The 23,874-nt window shown below is 46.7% G+C and overlaps 1 protein-coding gene and 1 non-coding gene across 2 annotated transcripts in view; both read right to left on the bottom strand.

Moving 5' to 3' along the window:
- LOC126109808 (homeobox protein GBX-2-like) overlaps positions 1-23,874 on the bottom strand; it is a 100,720-nt gene that overhangs the window by 73,956 nt on the left and 2,890 nt on the right. Inside the window, exon 2 of the mRNA XM_049914868.1 lies at positions 22,041-22,918. Coding sequence (XP_049770825.1) covers positions 22,041-22,918 — 878 coding nt within the window. The remainder of the gene's footprint in view (positions 1-22,040; positions 22,919-23,874) is intronic.
- Trnat-agu (transfer RNA threonine (anticodon AGU)) lies at positions 23,185-23,256 on the bottom strand. The gene has a single exon. It is a non-coding gene; the product is annotated as a tRNA-Thr (tRNA).

The following is a 23,874-nucleotide window of genomic DNA, read 5'->3' as shown; positions in this document are numbered from 1 at the left end:
CTGGTAAATGCATGATAAACTACGGTCCCTTAGGAAATTCATGTTGAACTAACCAAAATAATTATATTTTGAATAGGCATTTACTCTCCTCTGCAATGCAACTTCCGACTGATCAGACGATCCAACAAGAAACAGCCGCACACGGTCGGCGTTCGCAAATATGTTTCCACCGCTGATTATAGCTATATGTTACAGCACAAAAGTAACATATTGTTATAATTAGAGACTACGAACGGGGACATTTATAACTGCATGTTTATGTATACACATTACGTAAACATATCGTTCCACTCGCAAACAGAGCAAAAAAAAAACGATTGTCCATATGCCTCCTTTCGCATGAGTCGTAATTTCTCATGTACAGGGTGGCGCAGAGGAACGGGAAATTTTGAACGTTATAGTTGGCAGCACTATAGCGCCGGCAGCTGTTCGAAACTTTGCACAATTGATGTGAACGCGTTGTCATTTAGTAATCATGGAGAATTGCACTGGTGCGGAACGTGCAGTAGCCGTGAGAGCGTTTTACAAAAATGGTGATAGTGCGGCTGCCGCGCAGAGAACATTTCGACAGCATTACCAGCTTGGACGTCATGGACTTGTCCCGTCTGCGCATGCGATTACAACGTGGGTGCGTAATTTTGAAGAAACAGGGTCTGCCTTGAAAAAGAAACCTCCAGGTGGTATTCCATCGGTACGTACCCCAGAGAACATTGCAGCTGCTAGAGCTGCAATCGAGAGAAGTCCTCGCCGCTCCGTTCGACAGCATGCATCTTCGCTAGGGATTAAGCGACGAAGCTTACAAAGAATACTGCACGAATTAGACTTCCATCCCTATAAGTTGCAGATTGTGCAACACTTACATGAACGAGACCCAGCGTCACGTATGGAGTTTAGTAGCCAGGTATTGGCTAAAATCAACGAGGGCGCGAATTTCTTTGGTAACTTACGGATATCAGACGAAGCCCATTTCCACCTGAACGGATTCGTGAACAAACAGAATTTTCGTTATTCGGCACAGGACAATCCTTGTGAGTTTCACCAGCGACCAATACATAGCGCCAAGGTCACAATATGGTGTGCTGTATCACGTCATGGTGTTATAGGCACTTATTTTTCTGAACGTGAGGATGGTAGTGCAGTGACAGTAACATCCGCTCGATATGTTGAAATGCTTCAAACATTCTTTACACCGAGACTGTACGAGCTTAATCTTAACGTCGAAAACGTGTGGTGTCAGCAGGACGGAGCCATGTCACACACTGCTCGACAATCGATGGCAGCAGTTCGTCAATTGTTTGGGAGACGCATTATTTCACGTAACGGTGACATTGCATGGCCTGCTAGATCCCCTGATCTTAGTGTGTGCGACTTCTTCCTGTGGGGAATCTTAAAGGCAAGGTGTACCGTACACGTCCTGCAACAATCCATGAACTGAAGGAGGACACTGAAAACGAAATCACTGCCATTCCCCAAGATTTGCTACACCGCGCATTCCAGAGTTTTCATAACAGGCTGTTAGAGCGTGAACGCCTAATGGGAGCACATCTTTCCGATGTCATCTTTAAAAAGTAAAGAGATACTTTTGGACATTTTGATTGTAAAGACATACTGAATAATGGCATACTGAATTCATTCACTTTGGGTAATAAATTACTAGTTTTATGAATTTATTCATGGAAATGACGTCATTTCGAAATTTCCCGTTTCCCTGCGCCACCCTGTATTATCCTACGCGAAATGTATGGTGGCGGTAATAGAATCGGTCTACAATCAGCTTGAAATGCTGATTCTCTAAATTTTCTCAATAGTGTTTCGCGAAGAAAGAAGTCGCCTTCCCTCCACTAATTTCCATTTGAGTTCCCGAAGCATATTCAAAATACCAACCTGGCGATCAAACCTACCGATAAGAAATCCAGCAGCACGACTCTGAACTGCTTCGATGTCCTCTTTTATCCGGCCTTTTGGCGATCCCAAACACTCGAGCAGTACTCTAGAGTGGATCGCACTAGTGTTCTATAAGGGGTTTCCCTCCCTAATATTCTCTCAATAAAACAGTAGACATTTGACCTTCCTACCACCGCCCTTACGCACTCCTTCTATTTTCTATCGCTTTGCAATGTTATGCCTGTATCTATCTAGATGTAGGCGACCAAGTGGAACTTAAATTAAGATTATATATAATAACTTTTATTGATTGGCGACTCCATAGAGTGCTGTGTGCATTGGCCCCCTTCCTTTTTTTAGGTGGAAAGAATACATCGAAAGCCTCTGTGAGGGTGAAGATTTGTCTGATGTGATAGAAGAAGAAACAGGAGTCGATTTAGAAGAGATAGGGGATCCAGTATTAGAATCGGAATTTAAAAGAGCTTTGGAGGACTTACGATCAAATAAGGCAGAAGGGATAGGTAACATTCCATCAGAATTTCTAAAATCATTGGGGGGAAGTGGCAACAAAACGACTATTCACGTTGGTGTGTAGAATATATGAGTCTGGCGATATACCATCTGACTTTCGGAAAAGCATCATCCACACAATTCCGAAGACGGCAAGAGCTGACAAGTGCGATAATTATCGCACAATCAGCTTAACAGCTCATGCATCGAAGCTGCTTACAAGAATAATATACAGAAGAATGGAAAAGAAAATTGAGAATGCGCTAGGTGACGATCAGTTTGGCTTTACGAAAAGTAAAGGGACGAGAGAGGCAATTCTGACGTTACGGCTAACAATGGAAGCAAGGCTAAAGAAAAATCAAGACACTTTCATAGGATTCGTCGACCTGGAAAAAGCGTTCGACAATATAAAATGGTGCAAGCTGTTCGAGATTCTGAAAAAAGTAGGGGTAAGCTATAGGGAGAGACGGGTCATATACAATATGTACAACAACCAAGAGGGAATAACAAGAGTGGATGATCAAGAACAAAGTGCTCGTATTAAGGAGGGTGTAAGACAAGGCTGTAGCCTTTCGCCCCTACTCTTCAATCTGTACATCGAGGAGGCAATGATGGAAATAAAAGAAAGGTTCAGGAGTGGATTAAAATACAAGGTGAAAGGATATCAATGATACGATTCGCTGATAACATTGCTATCCTGAGTGAAAGTGAAGAAGAATTAAATGATCTGCTGAACGGAATGAACAGTCTAATGAGTATACAGTATGGTTTGAGAGTAAATCGGAGAAAGACGAAGGTAATGAGAAGTAGTAGAAATGAGAACAGCGAGAAACTTAACATCAGGATTGATGGTCACGAAGTCAATGAAGTTAAGGAATTCTGCTACCTAGGCAGTAAAATAACCAATGACGGACGGAGCAAGGAGGACATCAAAAGCAGACTCACTATGGCAAAAAAGACATTTCTGGCCAAGAGAAGTCTACTAATATCAAATACCGGCCTTAATTTGAGGAAGAAATTTCTAAGGATGTACGTCTGGAGTACAGCATTGTATGGTAGTGAAACATGGACTGTGGGAAAACCGGAACAGAAGAGAATCGAAGCATTTGAGATGTGGTGCTATAGACGAATGTTGAAAATTAGGTGGACTGATAAGGTAAGGAATGAGGAGGTTCTACGCAGAATCGGAGAGGAAAGGAGTATGTGGAAAACACTGATAAGGAGAAGGGACAGGCTGATAGGATATCTGCTAAGACATGAGGGAATGACTTCCATGGTACTAGAGGGAGCTGTAGAGGGCAAAAACTGTAGAGGAAGACAGAGATTGGAATACGTCAAGCAAATAATTGAGGACGTAGGTTGCAAGTGCTACTCTCAGATGAAGAGGTTAGCACAGGAAAAGAATTCGTGGCGGGCCGCATCAAACCAGTCAGTAGACTGATGACCAAAAAAAATGCATTTTTTAATGTACAGTTTTAAATATAAAATGTTCAATTAATGATTTGCAAGTACACATTTAGTATTTTGTGGTAATCTCTTGTCAAATTAAGTAATATTAAGTCTTCACGTGACACATGTCACATACAGGGCGTTCCAAGCCCCTGTGACACCCTCTAGTACCATCGAAGTCATTCCCTCATGTCTTAGCAGACATCCTATCATCCTGTCCCTTCTCCTTATCAGTGTTTTCCACATACTCCTTTCCTCTCTGATTCTGCGTAGAACCTCCTCTGCTGTATAGGTGAATGTTAACAGCGGCTTCAGTTACTGTGATCGTTTCACAGCTTCTGTTACTGCTAATAACTAGACACCAGCGCCTACGAGCTTTAATTATTACGCTAAAGGTATGTTCTTACCAACAGTTGGTTTATACTCAGGCGCATTTGTTGTCTTTTGTTTCTTATTCATTGATCTAGCATTGAAGATGATCATTATGTGATCGAAAATCGATTTTGCTGTTAATAAATTATCAAAATTACGGCCAATGCTGACCTTCCTTCTAATTTTAGGACTTTTATTAATTTGTATTATTCCCTCACGTACCAATTTGGTGTCAACGGCCTTGCCGCAGTGGATGCACCGGTTCCCGTGAGATCACCGAGGTTAAGCGCTGCCGGGCGTGGTCGGCACTTGGATGGGTCACCATCCAGGCCGTCATGCGCTGTTGCCATTTTTCGGGGTGCACTCAGCCCCGTGATGCCAGTTGAGGAGCTACTCGACCGAATAGTAGCGGCTCCGGTCAAGAATACCATCATAACGACCGGGAGAGCAGTGTGCTGACCCCACGCCCCTCCTGTACGCATCCTTCACTGAGGATGACACGGCGGTCGGATGGCCCCGGTAGGCCACTCTTGGCCTGTCGACGGAATACCAATTTGGTAATTGTGATGCAAAAGATCATATTATGTAATTTTTTGAAGGAAGGGAGCAGGGTTCACAAAAGAATGAAACACTGTCCGAACAAGCATTGATGACCCAAAAGTACCGACCGGCCGCCGTGTCATCCTGAGAATACAGGCGTCACCGGATGCGGACAGTAATGGGCATGTGGTCGGCACACTGCTATCCCACTCGTCGTTCATTTCCGTGACCAGAGTCGCTACTTCTCAGCGAAGTAGATCCTCTACTGCCCTCACAATGGCTAAGTGTACCCCACTTCCCAACAGCATTCGGCAGACCCAGCTATCTACATCTACATCTACATCCATACTCCGCAAGCCACCTGACGGTGTGTGGCGGAGGGTACCTTCAGTACCTCTATCGGTTCTCCCTTCTATTCCAGTCTCGTATTGTTCGTGGAAAGAAGGATTGTCGGTATGCCTCTGTGTGGACTCTAATCTCTCTGATTTTATCCTCATGGTCTCTTCGCGAGATATACGTAGGAGGGAGCAATATACTGCTTGACTCTTCGGTGAAGGTATGCTCTCGAAATTTGACAAAAGCCCGTACCGAGCTACTGAGCGTCTCTTCTGCAGAGTCTTCCACTGGAGTTTATCTATCATCTCCGTAACGCTTTCGCGATTACTAAATGATCCTGTAACGAATCGCGCTGCTCTCCGTTGGATCTTCTCTATGTCTTGTATCAACCCTATCTGGTACGGATCCCACACTGCTGAGCAGTATTCAAGCAGTGGGTGAAAAAGCGTACTGTAACCTACTTCCTTTGTTTTCGGATTGCATTTGCTTAGGATTCTTCCAATGAATCTGAGTCTGGCATCTGCTTTACCGACGATCAACATTATATGATCATTCCATTTTAAATCACTCCTAATGCGTACTCCCAGATAATTTATGGTATTAGCTGCTTCCAGTTGCTGACCTGCTATTTTGTAGCTAAATGATAAAGGATCTATCTTTCTGTGTATTCGCAGCACATTACACTTGTCTACATTGAGATTCAATTGCCATTCCCTGCACCATGCGTCAATTCGCTGCAGATCCTCCTGCATTTCAGTACAATTTTCCATTGTTACAACCTCTCGATACACCACAGCATCAGCTGCAAAAAGCCTCAGTGAACTTCCGATGTCATCCACCAGGCCATTTATGTATATTGTGAATAGCAACGGTCCTATGACACTCCCCTGCGGCACACCTGAAATCACTCTTTCTTCGGAAGTGGTCCATCCAATTGTTAGCCAAGCCCGACAGCGCTTAACTTCGGTGATCTGACGGGGACTGATGTTACCACTGCGGCAGGATTCACCGTGTTCTCAATATTTCGTGCGGGCCGATGAGATGGGCCTTCAGCACGGGCCTCTTCCTGGTTACTAAGTACAGAGTCCCTGGTGTTGCTCGATCCCTGCGCGTAGGTCGGCCCCGCCTTTTATCTCTCCGCTGGGTCGATCGCTGTACTCAGCGCCGCATCTGTGCGCATCTGTCGGCAGCGTTACGCGCGAATTGTTTGATTAGCGCCGGAGCAAACAGACCAGCCTCGAAGTGTTCACCGGTGCGATCAACACGAGCGGCCCGCCTGCAACTGGGTCGACGGTCGGACGAGCGCTGAGACGGCTGCCCTTTGGCTGCGTCGGTTGGCCGTTTGGTTCATTTGGGGAACCGGACTGAACGGTAAGGTCATCGCCGGCCACCGCATTGGGAAAGAACGGGCCAGGAAGTCAGCCGTGCCTTTTCAAAGGAACAATCCCGGCATTTGCCTGAAGCGATTTAGGAAAATCACGGAAAAACTACATCTGGATGGTCGGACGCGAGTTTGAACCGTCGTCCTCCGGCATGCCAATCCAGTGTTTTAACCCCTGCGCCACCTCGCTCGGCTTTGGCTGACAAGGGAAAAATCCTCATTGCACACTTCTTCACAGTTAGTGGTAAGGTGGACCAGTGGACAGCCTGTCAAAAACTGAACACAGATCAAGCGTGAAAACAGGAGGAAGGTGTACTGGACTCTGAAAGAAACAGCAAAATAGAACGGCCCAAGTTCAAGAAGTGCAGCATCGAGCGCTTTAAAAGAATAATGCCGTCGTGGTTTTGTGGCCACGGCGTTTGACTGCAAAGCGGTAGATCCGTGTTCATATCTCTCTGATGCCAATTCTTTTTTTCCTACAAAATTATCAACTTTCTGTCCGGTCATTGAAATGTCTTTTCTCCTTTTATAGTCATGGCAATTCTGGTACTATACATTCTTTGTAGAATATGAGTCTTGTGGTCAGAATATACCCCTGTCGCAAGTACGAGAGTGAGTCAAATGAAAACCTTAAATTTTTAATGTTGTTGTTGTTCTGGTCTTCAGTCCTGAGACTGGTTTGATGCAGCTCTCCATGCTACTCTATCCTGTGCAAGCTTCTTCATCTCCCAGTATCTACTGCAACCTACATCCTTCTGAATCTGCTTAGTGTATTCATCTCTTGGTCTCCCTCTACGATTTTTACCCTCCACACTGCCCTCCAAAGCTAAATTTGTGATCCCTTGATGCCTCAAAACATGTCCTACCAACCGATCCCTTCTTCTAGTCAAGTTGTGCCACAAACTTCTCTTCTCCCCAATCCTATTCAATACCTCCTCATTAGTTACGTGATCTACCCACCTTATCTTCAGCATTCTTCTGTAGCGCCGCATTTCGAAAGCTTCTATTCTCTTCTTGTCCAAACTAGTTATCGTCCATGTTTCACTTCCATACATGGCTACACTCCATACAAATACTTTCAGAAATGACTTCCTGACGATTAAATCTATACTCGATGTTAACAAATTTCTCTTCTTCAGAAATGCTTTCCTTGCCATTGCCAGCCTACATTTTATATCCTCTCTACTTCGACCATCATCAGTTATTTTGCTCCCCAAATAGCAAAACTCCTTTACTACTTTAAGTGTCTCATTTCCTAATCTAATACCCTCAACATCACCCGACTTAATTCCACGACATTCCATTATCCTCGTTTTGCTTTTGTTGATGTTCATCTTATATCCTCCCTTCAAGACACCATCCATTCCGTTCAACTGCTCTTCCAAGTCCTTTGCTGTCTCCGACAGAATTACAATGTCATCGGCGAACCTCAAAGTTTTTATTTCTTCTCCATGGATTTTAATACCTACTCCGAATTTTTCTTTTGTTTCCTTTACTGCTTGCTCAATATACAGATTGAATAACATCGGGGTTTTTAATAAGAAATCGAAATTTTGCGCCGTTATCCTGTAAGTTGGTAAGCGCACTTCAAACAGCGTGCAGATTGGCCTGTAGGTGGCAGCATAGTGCAGATACACACATAAAGTCGCAGTATCAGTATAAAGATGGCCGCCCCACGTGCGACTTGCACCAGGGAAGAACAGCGTTCTGTTATTCGGTTTTTGCGTAGTTGTGAAACCTACTGAAATTCATCGACGAATGAAGGTTCAGTACGGTGATGCATGTTTGTCACAGCAGTAAGTCTACGAATGGAGTAGGAAGTTCGCAAGTGGTGTGACTTCTGTGGAAGATGCTCCTCGTCCAGGTCAGGCACAACGAGTTGTGACTCCACAGAACATTGCAGCAGTTGAAGCCATAGTGAAGGAAAACCGCCGAGTGACACTGAATGACATTGCAGCATGTTTACAGATTAGCCATGGGTCAGCACACCGCATTGTGCACGAGGTGCTCCAGTTTCACAAAGTGTCTGCGAGATGGGTGCCACGGCAGCTGACTTCTGAAATGAGACAACGACGTGTTGATGCTTGTGAAGAACTTCTTCGGCGCTTTGAACGAGAAGATGATGGCTTCCTTGCAAGAGTCGTTACTGGGGACGAAACCTGGGTTCACTTCCACCAACCGGAAACGAAGAGAGCGAGCAAGGAATGGCGCCATTCCTCATCACCAAAAACAAACAAGTTTCGAACAGAACCATCAGCAGGGAAGGTTATGCTCTCTTCTGGGACGGAAAAGGCGTCATTTTTGAGCATTACATGCCTAGAGGGACTATTGTCACCAGTGCGTCATACACAGATCTCGTAAGGAATCATCTGCGGCCTGCAATCAAATCAGAGACGTGGATGGCTGTCAGCAGGTGTCCTTTTGCAACATGACAATGCAAGGCCATACACTGCCCGTACAACAGTTGCAACAATCACAGACCTGCATTTTGAGTGTCTTCCTCATCCACCATACTCATCAGACCTTGCTCCAAGTGATTTCCATATGTTTGGACCACTCAAAGACGCAATGGGAGGAAAGAAGTTCCGTTCTGATGAAGAGGTACGCCACGCGGTGCGTGAGTGGTTGCGCGGACTACGAAAAGGATTTTTTTTCTAAAGGAATTTATGCACTTTGTAAGCGCTAGAGGACTTGCATTGAGCGTGGGGGAGATTATGTTGAAAAGTGATACAGCTTTGTACCACTTCTGCACAATAAATAATATTTTAAAAAGTATTTAAAGTTCACCCTCGTAAATGTGATGAACAGAGAGAGCAGGCGAGATTCCGCACAGGCCTCTCACAGAAATGAAAACAACAAATAAACGGGTGTCAAACATGTTACAACAAAGGAGTTAAAGAGTCAAAACTTCGAAACGGGATTTTAGAGTCATAACAGGTGGTACTTGCGTATAACAAACACGAGGTACGTTTGCCTGGAGGTCCCTTACTTACACCTCGCTGTTGCAAACGGTGCAAACGGGCATTACAACACGACACAGACACAAACATGAATACAGCAAACAAACACGTCAATGACCAGAAGGACAGTTCATAACATACTGGGTGATTCACGAAGATACGCAAATATTTTAATATGTTATTCTACAAGTAAAACTAAAGAAAAAAGTCGATATAAACATAGGTCTGCAAATGTTACGGAGTTACGGCTAACATAAGGTTTTGCCTGATATTTAGCAACTTCGCTAGTGTGAAGCGACCGCAAAACTGTACGAGGTTAAAGTAAAGCACGCTTTCCATTTGTTTTGTTGTTATTGGTCTGGCGAATCTAATAAAACATGTCCCAGACGTGTATCTGCAGTAGTTTTCCCAAAACATCCAGATAAGCAAAGAAGTAATTTCATAAAATTTTTAATTTATTAACTACTTGGTCCAATTTGTTTTTTAAATTCCAAACAATTGCATGAAGTATTCAGCAGAAGTTGTAGAGAATTTAATTTTTGAAAAATGATAGTAATAACTTTAACTGAAATTGTATGAACGTGTCAAACAATCTGCCTTTATTAATACCACAGCACACGTGAATTCACGTCAAACCAGAAAAAAATTGTCTGCCACGTTCATACAGTTTCATGCACTCACAACTACAGAGAATACGATCGAAACTTACAACGTATTGACGACATTGCACTTGATGATGATGATGTTTGGTTTGTGGGCTGCTCAACTGCGCGCGGTCATCAACGCCCGTACAAAGTCACAAATTTTTTCACAGTCGAATTTTTTACGCAGTGCAATCCAGCCACTCTCGCGAATGGTGATGAAATGATGAGGACAACACAAACACCCAGTCCCCGGGCAGAGAAAATCCCCAACCCGGCGGGGAATCTAACGCGTTTGCCGTTCGTGGTCAAATGCAACAGCACAGCCTGGAGCGGCTTGGCTAGAATCTGATTATACATTCAACCATGCATCTCTCGCGGTCTTCCCATACAGTGCCCAACCCCCTGTACCACTTAACTGACAACATCAAGACAAATGCAACATACACAGACAGGAAAAGAATGGCGGAAATCCGGGACGAACCGAGAATTGGAGCTCGCAGCGGTGGAGGCCTGCCTAATGGGCAAAAAGCGTCATCGTCATTAATAGCAATTTTTTCTGTCTACACATTGGACAAGTTCTATCGACCTACTTCAGTTGATAAACTTTTAGGATTTTTATAAACTGCTAAATTGTACGAGGGCCAGTCACGAAGTCTTAGATCATCATCATCATCATCATCATCATTTAAGACTGATTATGCCTTTCAGCGTTCAGTCTGGAGCATAGCCCCCCTTATACAGTTCCTCCATGATCCCCTATTCAGTGCTAACATTGGTGCCTCTTCTGATGTTAAATCTATTACTTCAAAATCATTCTTAACCAAATCCAGGTACCTTCTCCTCGGTCTGCCCCGACTCCTCCTACCCTCTACTGCTGAATCCATGAGTCTCTTGGGTAACCTTGCTTCTCCCATGCGTGTAACATGACCCCACCATCTAAGCCTGTTCGCCCTGACTGCTACATCTATAGAGTTCATTCCCAGTTTTTCTTTGATTTCCTCATTGTGCACACCCTCCTGCCATTGTTCCCATCTACTAGTACCTGCAATCATCCTAGCTACTTTCATATCCGTAACCTCAACCTTGTTGATAAGGTAACCTGAATCCACCCAGCTTTCGCTCCCGTACAACAAAGTTGGTCGAAAGATTGAACGGTGCACAGATAACTTAGTCTTGGTACTGACTTCCTTCTTGCAGGAGAGAGTAGATCGTAGCTGAGCGCTCACTGCATTAGCTTTGCTACACCTCGCTTCCAGTTCTTTCATTATGTTGCCATCCTGTGAGAATATGCATCCTAAGTACTTGAAACCGTCCACCTGTTCTAACTTTGTTCCTCCTATTTGGCACTCAATCCATTTATATTTCTTTCTCACTGACATTACTTTCGTTTTGGAGATGCTAATCTTCATACCATAGTCCTTACATTTCTGATCTAGCTCTGAAATATTACTTTGCAAACTTTCAATCGAATCTGCCATCACAACTAAGTCATCCGCATATGCAAGACTGCTTATTTTGTGTTCACATATCTTAATCTCACCCAGCCAGTCTATTGTTTTCAACATATGATCCATAAATAATATGAACAACAGTGGAGACAGGTTGCAGCCTTGTCTTACCCCTGAAACTACTCTGAACCATGAACTCAATTTACCGTCAACTCTAACTGCTGCCTGACTATCCATGTAAAGACCTTTAATTGCTTGCAAAAGTTTGCCTCCTATTCCATAATCTTATAGAACAGACAATAACTTCCTCCTAGGAACCCGGTCATATGCCTTTTCTAGATCTATAAAGCATAGATACAATTCCCTGTTCCACTCATAACACTTCCAGCAGCTTGACCCATAGTCTCCAACCTGTTTCCAAAGTCTTCCCACGATTTCTTCTTGGATGCTGCAATTATCTGTTTGGCTTTGTTTCTTTCTTCAACATAACTTTCTCTGTCTACCTGGGTTCTGGTATGTAGCCATTTTTGATACGCCTTCTTTTTCCTTTTACAGGCTGCCTTGACTGTATCATTCCACCAAGCTGTTTGCTTCATCCTACTTTTACACACTACTGTTCCAAGACATTCTTTAGCCACTTCTAGTACTGTGTCCCTGTACCTTGTCCATTCCTTTTCCAATGACTGTAATTGACTACATTCAACTAACTGGTACCTTTCTGAGATCGCTGTTATGTACTTGTGCCTGATTTCCTTATCCTGAAGTTTCTCCACTGTTATCCTCCTGCACTTTCGGCCTCACAATCCCAATTTCACTGCAGATTAAATAATGATCAGTGTCATCAAAGAATCCCCTGAATACACGTGTGTCCCTCACAGCCTTCCTGAATTCCTGATCTGTTATTATATAGTCAATGACAGATCTGGTTCCCCTGCCTTCCCAAGTATACCGGTGAATGTTCTTATGTTTAAAAAAGGAGTTTGTGATTACTAAGCCCATACTGGCACAGAAATCCAAGAGTTGTTTCCCGTTCCTGTTGGCCTCCATATCCTCTCCAAATTTACCCATAACCTTTTCATACCCTTCTGTTCGATTTCCAGTCCTGGCGTTAAAATCACCCATGAGCAGAACACTGTCCTTGTCCTTTACTCTAACAACTACATCACTGAGTGCCTCATAAAAACTACCCATCTTATCTTGATCTGTTCCTTCACAATGCGAATATACTGACACAATCGTAATTTTCTTGCTAGACACTGTCAAATCTATCCACATCAGTCGTTCGTTTACATACCTTATTGCAACTACGCTGGGTTCCATTTCTTTCCTGATGTAAAGCCATACACCCCATTGTGCTATTCCTGCTTTCAGGTAGACCTTGTATTCTCCCACTTCCTCTTCTTTCTCACCCCTTACCCGAATGTCACTAACAGCTAAAACGTCCAGCCCCATCTTACTTGCAGCCTCTGCCAGCTCTACCTTCTTCCCAAAGTAGCCCCCATTGATGTTAATAGCTCCCCATCTCATTACCATTTGTTTGCGAGTCGTATCTTAGGAGTCCCTGGTTTGTCAGTTAGAGGTGGGACTCCGTTACCTCCAAAGGTCCGAGGCATTTTGCTCTGATTGTTGCCAGCATCATATTTAAAGTACCAGGGAAGCAGGTTGCTAGCCTTACTTGCCCCGAGTCCCATTGGGTTTTACCCCTAACGGCTGAGGGACTAACCGGTGGATTTGATAGTCTTTGCCGTATGAGCACAAAGGTGACCACGACTCAGAATATGTCCGAGATGCCCAGCCTTATTCCAAAGTAGCTGGTATCGCGACTGTCGGGACCACTTACTTGGCCACTCATACGTTGCCCGTGGTTCATGAACTAGGACATGACTACAGGAACCCACACCATGAACCACGAAGTCTTAGATATTATCTGAAAAAATATAAAGTTACATAATTAATTTTTTGTTCGTTTGCAAGTGTAAATGAGCTGCGCCGACTTGTTTTGGCTTCCATAGTGTTGTGCTACAGTACTCAAGACTCACGGGATTCAAAGTCCACCAGCACAAACAAACAAAATATGAATTATCTAACTTCATTGCTTTCGAGTGATAGTTATCACTTGATGAATGAATCTCATATTAGTGGCGGTCTGCTTATTCATTTATATACACTTGAATTATGATCATTCACACACACACACACACACACACACACACACACACACACACACAGACACACACACACACACACACGCGCGCGCGCTATATATAGGCTTCTGTGCATATACACATCGAAGCGCCAAAGAAACAGGCAGACTACAGCGCCGCGGTCGGCCACACCTATTGTATTGTATTGTATTGTATGTTAACCGGGGACCTGGAAACGACGGAGACGCTCCGTCCCCGACGCAGCCGCAGTGGTCCACAGCCCCACGACGCCTAACGCAGTCCTCTTCACCCCTCCGCCGCCCCACACCGAACCCAGGGTTATTGTGCGTTCGGCCCCCGGTGACCCCCCCCCCCCTCCCCAGGGAACGTCACACGTCTTGCCTGCTTCAGTAACGGTGGTGTACGCGTACGTGGAGAACTTGTTTGCGCAGCAATCGCCGACATAGTGTAACTGAGGCGGAATAAGGGGAACCAGCCCGCATTCGCCGAGGCAGATGGAAAACCGCCTAAAAGCTATTTACAGACAGGCCGGCTCACTGGACCTCGACACAACTCCGCCGGGCGGATTCGTGCCGGGGACCAGGCGCTCCTTCCCAATCCAGAAAGCCGTGCGTTAGACCGCACGGCTAACCGGGCGCACCGGCCACACCTATATAAGAAAACGAATGTCTGGCGCAATTGTTAGATCCGTTACTGCTGCTACAATCGCAGAGTATCAAGATTTAAGTGAGATTGAACGTGGTGTTATAGTCATCGGACGAGCGATGGGACACAGCATCTCAGAGGTAGCGATGAAGTGGGGATTTTCCCGTACAACCACTTCACGAATGTACTGTGACTATCAGGAATCTGGTAAAACATCAGATCTCTGCACATCGCTGCCGCCGGAAAATGATCCTGCAAGAATGGGACCAACGACGACTGAAGAGAATCGTTCAACGTGACGTAAATGTAACCCTTCCGCAAATTGCAGCAGATTTCAATGCTGGGCCATCAACTAGTGTCAGCGTGCGAACCATTCAATGAAACATAATCGATATTGGCTTTCGAGGCCGAAGGACCACTAGTGTACCCTTGATCACTGCATGATACGAAGCTTCACCGAAATTGGACTGTTGATGATTGGAAACATGTTGCCTCGTTGGTCGAGTCTCGCTTCAAATTGTATCGAGTGGATGGATGTGTACGGGTGTGGAGACAACCTCATGAATCCATGGACACTGCATATCGGCAGGGGACTGTTGGTAGTGGAGACTCTGTAATCGTGGGGGGGGGGGGGGGGGAGGTTGCAGTTGGAGTGCTGTGGGACTCATGATACGTCTAGGTACGACTCGGGCAGGTGACACGTATGTAAGCATCCTGTCTGATCACCTGCATCCATTCATGTCCATTGGGCATTTCGACGAACTTAGGCAATTCCAGCAGGACAATGCGACACCCCACATGTCCAAAATGGTTCCAGGAACACTCTTCTGAGTTTAAACACTTCCGCTGACTACCAAACACCCCAGACATGAACATTATTGAGATCTGGGATGCCTGGCAACGTGCTATTCAGATCTCCACCCCCTCCTGGACACCCATACATGATTCATACATATATATTGTGTGTGTGTCTATTCATTAGGATACCTTACGCAATCCAGCTGTCATACACATACTCCGTCAAACGTTGGCCGCAGTTGGGCATTGAAATGTGTCAATGGTAAAAGGTAAAAACTTGTGCCAGACCAGGACTTAAACCTGGATCTCCAACTTAATACGAGCAGTCACGTTAACAGTCTCGGCCATCCAAGCACACGCACTACTAGCACTGCGTCACCTACCCACGAACCCCTCGCTCAACAATTCGATTCCCACTAAGGGTTCGAATCCCAGTCTGACACAGGTTTTCACCCATTACCATTGATTCATTTCAATGCCCAGATGCGACTAACGTCATGGGAAACCCTTAAATAAGAATTACGAGCAGAAATTCGTCCAAATGTACGCAGAAAGTTTATGCAAATGCTCCTCAAACACAAGGTGCTGAATTTTAGTAGCAAAAAATAAAAGTTAGTCTGCAGCAGAAGCGCATGACCAAGCTATTGGCTGGACAACAGGTAAAGTGCAACTTTTTGTGGCTTCAGCACTAGGGGGGAGGGGAGGGGGTGGAAGGTGCCGGGTCCATCTTCCCAATGATCTTTTATCTCTAGGAAAATCCCCAGTACTCTTTTTAAATATTTCAACTTTATGGTATCTAGTCATAATACTTCAAATTGTTCGCTGAGGGAAACACAAGTAACTACATAGAAGCTGTTCCAAAGCCCATGCATCAGACATCTAGGAGTGAGAGATCATGTCATTGGGAATAACATTTGTTGCAGACAAAATGTTCACTGAGGCTCCATGACACAAGCAGTCCTTTTGCATAGGTTATGCCCTTGAGAGGCAGCAGTGTATAGGCAACCTGCTGTGCGCATATGCAGTGTTTTTTGCCTATAATCCAGTCATCTGCTTCACAAGAAAATGGGTGGGCCGAGCAAAATTAAAATTCCTACTTCTAAAATATCTCTCTTCTCTCAGAGACACCCACTCTTGTAGTTTTGTTGTTGACAATCACTATCAGTTTACTAGGGTAGCTGATGTGCCGCACACTTGGTTAGTAGACTCTGGTAGTTCGACGAAATCTCTTCGTCCCAGCATTGGTGACGCCTACTGTTGCCGAGAAATATGTTAGTGAAATTTTGTCTCTAACAAAAGTTTTTCCCTGTTACATGATCTATCGCTTCTAGACGTTTGATGGACAGACTTGGGAACACCCTGTTTACATGTAAGTCTGCAGGCTTTCGTGGGCGTTGTAACTGAAGTTAAAATCTTCTGGGTTATTAGGCCACGTCATGTTTCTTCTAAAATGTTCGGCGTTTCGTCCCCTCTGCTGGGATCCTCCTCAGGACTGGTGTCCACTACTGCTAGAAGTAGCAGTACTGGACAGCAAAAAATCCTGAGCCCAGCAGAGGGGTCGAAACGTCGAACATTTTAGAAGAAACATGACATGGCCTAATAACACACTTCACCTTGTTTACATACGAATCAACTTTGTTGTATCACATCACAGAAATTATAACAAAATTTCAAAAAAGACATAAGTAGCGTCAAAATGGTGAAAAAAAACACCAGAGTAGTGGTGGTGGTGGTAAGTTTCCATGGGACCAAACTGCTGAAGTCATCGGTCCCTAGGCTTACACGCTACTTAATCTAACTTAAACTAACTTACGCTAAGGACAAGACACACACACTCATGCCCGAGGGAGGACTCGAACCTCCGACGGGGGGTTACGCGCGACCCGTGCAAGGCGCCTAATACCACGGGCTACCCCGCGCGGCAACCACCAGAGTATTAACAGTTTTCGCGCAGCACACATTCACTTCCTGTGAAACACCAGTGTTCTGCAGAACATGCACTGACGGGTAAAAAACCGCAACGTGAGGACAGAGTTGTATGACACAAAAGAAAGTTGGTTAGGCGTGTTTCTACATCTGTAAGATGATGGCTATTCAAATTTCACGCTTGTCTCATAAGAGGATGCAAATCAGCATTCTGTCTTCAGGCCACGAGTGGCCTACCGGGACCATCCGACCGCCGTGTCATCCTCAGGGGAGGATGCGAATAGGAGGGGCGTGGGATCAGCACACCGCTCTCCCGGTAGTTATGATGGTATTCTTGACCGAAGCCGCTACTGTTCGGTCGAGTAGCTCCTCAATTGGCATCACGAGGGTGAGTGCACCCCGAAAAATGGTAGCAGCGCATGGCGGCCTGGATGGTCACCCATCCAAGCGCCGACCACGCCCGACAGCGCTTGACTTCGGTGATGCGGGAACCGGTGTACCCACTGCGGCAAGGCCGTTGCCGGATGCAAATCAGGCTTGCATTAAATACACGCTGATACGGTCGTGAGCGTTAGTTACTTTACAGATTGCACGTGGCGAGTTCTGTTAGTCAGGAATGCCTTTAAAACTACAACAACAACATTATCACCACCAGTGCCTGGTGAGTCGTTTTAATATTACCTTTAATATTACCTGCATCACAAACGACACCCTGAGGCCGGAGCTATTCGGTTTCAGGAATCACCACTCAACAACACAACAACTCCTCCGCGTAGTTGAATACATAACACACGGATACAACACAAGCAGGGCAACTGGGGCGGTGTTCCTGGACATCGAAAAGGCTTTCGATCGTCTATGGCACAACGGCCTAATACGCAAACTTAGCGACGCAGGGTTCCCCGACGGGCTCGTACGTCTCATACACTCATACCTCACAGACAGGAGTTTCAACACCGACGTGCAGGGCAAACAATCGACGCGACATGGTATACAGGCAGGAGTCCCCCAAGGAAGCATCCTGAGGCCCTTACTGTTTAACCTCTACATTAACGACCTCCCAGCTACACATAACACGACGGTGGCAATCTACGCGGATGACACTGCCACCCTTGCGCAAGATTGTAAGCCGTCTAACATTAACTCACGACTACAGACTGCACTCAGAACGGCGGAGCCTTGGCTGGTAAACGTCGACAAGTGCGAGGCCGTTCTGTTCACTACAAGGCCGAAGCAACTGCGTAAACATCAGCACTGCAACCCAATAACACTACACACACGCCCAATACGTTTGCGCGAGAAGGTCAAACACCTCGGTGTCTGGCTGGACAGGAAACCACTCTGGGGGGACCACATTCAACACGTGACCAACAAAGCGAACGCGAGGCTCAAACAACTCTACCCTATGCTTAACAGGCGTAGCACACTGAACAGGACGGTGTCTAGGTCCATGTACATGACACTAATCAGACCCCTGATGACGTACGCAGCCCCTGTCTGGGGATACGCTGCGCCAACTCGCCTGCGCTGTCTGCAGCTCATACAGAACAAGGTACTCAAAATCATAAGCAACACTCCGCGCTACACACGCATCGCGGACCTTCACCGGGAATACCGGCTAGATACTATCTTGCAGGTATTCCAAAAACTCTCCACGCGACTGTACAATAACACGAGACACTCGCGCAACCCGTTTATCCTTTCTCTGGGTAACTACGACCGCAACCATAGATGGAAGCCTAACAGACCAAAGACATTACCGGCTAGGAACTAAACATCTATGGACCATAGAACGCTAACACGACGGTACTGGCGAGCCCCTGCAACACAGTTACTACTGGTAACCCCATATGTTCGACCCGCCGAAAAACAGGCAACCGCAGGGAAACCGTACTGTACACAGCACGCAAACCAACCCCCCCCCCCCCCCCCCTCTACGCTGTGAGCCGATCTATGACCGATAGCCCACTAATGTATTGCGACCTTGAACTGTTACAGGGACGCAGCAACTGCAGCAAGCCCTACAAGGAGCTCCTGCAACGACAAAGGTAACGATGCACGATACCTCGCACTAACATAACCACACCTTGCATGCACTGTCGCAGCTAGCGAGTCGCTACTGCCCTTACTACCCGTCCTACTGTCGCAGAGGTTTCTTCTTCCCTTGCCACTTGCCTTAGTACTTTTTTTCCTCTGCACTTACAACCGCTATATTTCGATCGCTTTCGTCCACTTTCTATCTCCTGATGGACCATGTTAATGAGTAATCTTACTCAGACGCATGGATAACATCACAGCCCGCATCCTGTGACGCCTGATTCAAAAACTAACATGTTTACGGAGGTGACAGCAGAACTTTTGGTTTGGTCACCGCGTTGGTGTGGGCGTGGAGGGGCCCCATCCGCACTGAATTTGAACAAGGTCATGTAATAGGGCTACAAGGGGCTACATGTTCATCCTGCGATATTGCAGAAAGACTTGGCAAGAATTTAGGCACTGTGCATGACTGTTGGCAGTGTGGTCACGAGAATTTACGGTCTCAACAAATCTGGGTTTCGGATGGCCACGTTGTAGTACCGAGAGAGAAGACCGTCGTGTTCGGCGTATGGTTCTGGCGCATCACAGTGCGTCTGCAGCAGTAATTTGGGCAGCAGTTGGCACCACAGTGACACAACGGAGACACAACGGACTCTTATACACTCCTGGAAATGGAAAAAAGACCACATTGACACCGGTGTGTCAGACCCACCATACTTGCTCCGGACACTGCGAGAGGGCTGTACAAGCAATGATCACACGCACGGCACAGCGGACACACCAGGAACCGCGGTGTTGGCCGTCGAATGGCGCTAGCTGCGCAGCATTTGTGCACCGCCGCCGTCAGTGTCAGCCAGTTTGCCGTGGCATACGGAGCTCCATCGCAGTCTTTAACACTGGTAGCATGCCGCGACAGCGTGGACGTGAACCGTATGTGCAGTTGACGGACTTTGAGCGAGGGCGTATAGTGGGCATGCGGGAGGCCGGGTGGACGTACCGCCGAATTGCTCAACACGTGGGGCGTGAGGTCTCCACAGTACACCGATGTTGTCGCCAGTGGTCGGCGGAAGGTGCACGTGCCCGTCGACCTGGGACCGGACCGCAGCGACGCACGGATGCACGCCAAGACCGTAGGACTCTACGCAGTGCCGTAGGGGACCGCACCGCCACTTCCCAGCAAATTAGGGACACTGTTGCTCCTGGGGTATCGGCGAGGACCATTCGCAACCGTCTACATGAAGCTGGGCTACGGTCCCGCACACCGTTAGGCCGTCTTCCGCTCACGCCCCAACATCGTGCAGCCCGCCTCCAGTGGTGTCGCGACAGGCGTGAATGGAGGGACGAATGGAGACGTGTCGTCTTCAGCGATGAGAGTCGCTTCTGCCTCGGTGCCAATGATGGTCGTATGCGTGTTTGGCGCCGTGCAGGTGAGCGCCACAATCAGGACTGCATACGACCGAGGCACACAGGGCCAACACCCGGCATCATGGTGTGTGGAGCGATCTCCTACACTGGCCGTACACCACTGGTGATCGTCGAGGGGACACTGAATAGTGCACGGTACATCCAAACCGTCATCGAACCCATCGTTCTACCATTCCTAGACCGGCAAGGGAACTTGCTGTTCCAACAGGACAATGCACGTCCGCATGTATCCCGTGCCACCCAACGTGCTCTAGAAGGTGTAAGTCAACTACCCTGGCCAGCAAGATCTCCGGATCTGTCCCCCATTGAGCATGTTTGGGACTGGATGAAGCGTCGTCTCACGCGGTCTGCACGTCCAGCACGAACGCTGGTCCAACTGAGGCGCCAGGTGGAAATGGCATGGCAAGCCGTTCCACTACATCCAGCATCTCTACGATCGTCTCCATGGGAGAATAGCAGCCTGCATTGCTGCGAAAGGTGGATATACACTGTACTAGTGCCGACATTGTGCATGCCCTGTTGCCTGTGTCTATGTGCCTGTGGTTATGTCAGTGTGATCATGTGATGTATCTGACCCCAGGAATGTGTCAATAAAGTTTCCCCTTCCTGGGACAATCAATTCACGGTGTTCTTATTTCAATTTCCAGGAGTGTAGATCGGTTACTTCAAAAACAGCTCCCAGACACACCCTGTAGCGAGTATTCCACTGACCCCAAACCACCACCATCTGCGACTTCATTGGTCTCAAGAGAGCTGATTGAAGGACAGGGTGAAGGTCGGTGGTGTCTTCTGATGAAAGCTGGTTCTGCCTCAGTGCCAAAGATGGCCGTATGTTGGTCAATAGGTGGCCGGTAGAGAGCCTGCAACTGACTTGTCTGCGTCCTACACACACTGGAACTATACCTGGAGTTATTGTCCGGAGTACCATTTCATCTGTCGGCAGGAAGACTCTCTTGGTTATCCCATGCACCCTGAACTCAAATTTGTACATCAATCTGGTGATTCGACTGTTGTGCTGCCATTCATAACAGCATCCCAGAGGGTGTTTTCCAACAGGATAACACTCGCCCATATACCACCGTTGTAACCCAACATGCTCTACAGAGTGTCGACATGTTGCCTCAGCCTGCTCCGTCACCAGATCTGTCTCCAGTCGAGGACATATGGGACGTCATCCACAAACAGCATTATCCGCCCTTGTACTGATTGACCAAGTGCAACAGGCATGGAACTCCATTCCACAAAATGACATCCGGCACCTGCAGACCATGCTCGTTTTCATGCTTGCATTCAATATTCTGGCGTTTACACTAGTTATTAATGTACTGGCATTTCCTATACGTAATGGATAATCTGGCACATTAACATTGCAATGTTAGGCATTGAAGTATGTTACCTAGACAAATGTATTCGCAAAATTTCATTACTCTTCATTAATCTTTTTTTGTGTTGCGGTTTTTTTCAGTCAGTGTTGTTTGGAAGTGACTGTTGTAGAGTGTTAAAGTATAAATTAATCTCACCTGTGACTGGAAGAGGTGGTTGGCAAGCTGCAGCCCTTTGTTGTTGCATCTGCAGCCACTGGTGCTGGTCATAGACGTGGCTTTGCGCCGGTATTCCATCACAGCCCTGGCAACACTGATTTTGTCCGTAATGGTCGGTGCCATTCTGATAGTACGCCGGACTGCCCTGTTGGTGGTCGCCGACCCAATACGGGGCCCTCCAGTAGTCCTTCACTGCAGTCGTTTGGGGGATGGGGAGACCTGGAATGTCGTCATCCGGTCTGTCAAAATACCTGGGACCAGGGGGTGGGGGCCGTCGCGCCAGCGGTGACCCTCCGGGAGTGACCGCACGGCTCGGGTTCGTCACCTGGTGGCTCTGGTTTGTTGGCGGTCCCGCCGGATGGTGCCCCACGATGCAGGGGACGTGCTGGGGCTGGGGTGCCCTCGCTTGGAGATTGGTCACACTCTGGGGATAGCTTCCAGACAATATGCTGTTCTGTGGTGACGGTTGCGGTGCCACTGGTTCTCCAGTCAGAAAAGTGAAAGTGGGGGGTGCGTGCATGTTGGGTGACGTTTGAGGCACTGGCGGTGCCGTGTTGGTGGAAAACTCTGGGTACCCAACCCCACTGCTGACAGTTACGGGTTCACACGTCCTTTCTGTGCGATGCTGGTACTCGTTGGCACTGACGAATGGACTGCTTTGGAAGACTGGGCTGTCACAGGACGGTGTGCAGGGAGCTGACGAACTGGTGACGCTGCTGTTGGATGGGGTGTGTCCGTGTGTCTGCGAATGAGCATCCAGGAAACCGGCCAGACTGTTGGAGGAGGTGCCATCAGTTTCCATAGGAGTCGATGGTGATGCTAGAGTCTGGAGCTCTCCCAGTACCAGAGGGCTCAACCTGAAATACACAAATATACATAAATAAATGCACTGACAGGCCCATGTAACCTACTTACCCTATTATGATAATATTCTCAGGTTTGCAAGACAGGTCATAGAATCATCTTGACACAATATTTCAGCTGTAAATATGCCCACCATCTTCAGGTGGGAATGCTGTTAAGCCTCGATCAAACTGATTCATACAAATCAGATGAAATTATATTTTCCAGAGACATATTATGTATCTAATGAATACTGGACACTCCAACGAATTAAAATTTATACCAAGACTGGTATTCGAACCCAGGTCTCCTGCTCACTAGGCAGGTAAGCTAACCACTGCGCCACCCTGGCATTGCAGCTGACACAGTTGTACATATTACCCTACTGCATCTTCCTCCCTAAAACAAATTTCAATTCATCCCTCAGATCCCTCAGCCCATCTTAGTGTACATCTCCCTCCCTAAAACAAACTCCAGTTCATCTTGATGTAGTAGGCTAATCCATGCAGTCATGTTAGCGGCATTGTCTGGGTGGGGCAGTTGTTAGAACATCTGCCTAGCGAGCAGGAGACCCAGGTTTGAATCCCAGCTGTGGTACTAATTTTAATCCATTGTTTTGGTCCACATTCATTATCACGATTCATAACACACCGAAAAAAAGCTCCTCTGAGAGAAATCGTCGCTGTTGCCCCAAAATGGAAACTGAAGCTACATCGTCCCAGTGGTGAAAGCTTTCAGAAATGATGCACCGTTATTAGGAATGTGTTTCTGCTGGTTCTGGCTGAGACACTGTTTTCTTTTGATGTCACATGAAACCGAATTCCGCTTTTTACTTAAAGGCTGGCCCTTCTTTGTGGTCATAATATTATCTGCCAGTCTAATTTTAATCGATTCCTTCAAGACATAGTTCAGTAAGGAGACCCACAGACCATACCTGTGTCTCATCATGCATCATCCTATGCCGCCCGTC

The sequence above is a fragment of the Schistocerca cancellata genome, chromosome 12, assembly GCF_023864275.1.
Source record: "Schistocerca cancellata isolate TAMUIC-IGC-003103 chromosome 12, iqSchCanc2.1, whole genome shotgun sequence".
NCBI lineage: Eukaryota > Metazoa > Arthropoda > Insecta > Orthoptera > Acrididae > Schistocerca > Schistocerca cancellata.
Note: the sequence above shows the minus strand (reverse complement) of the source record. Positions and strands in the feature narration are given on the sequence as shown.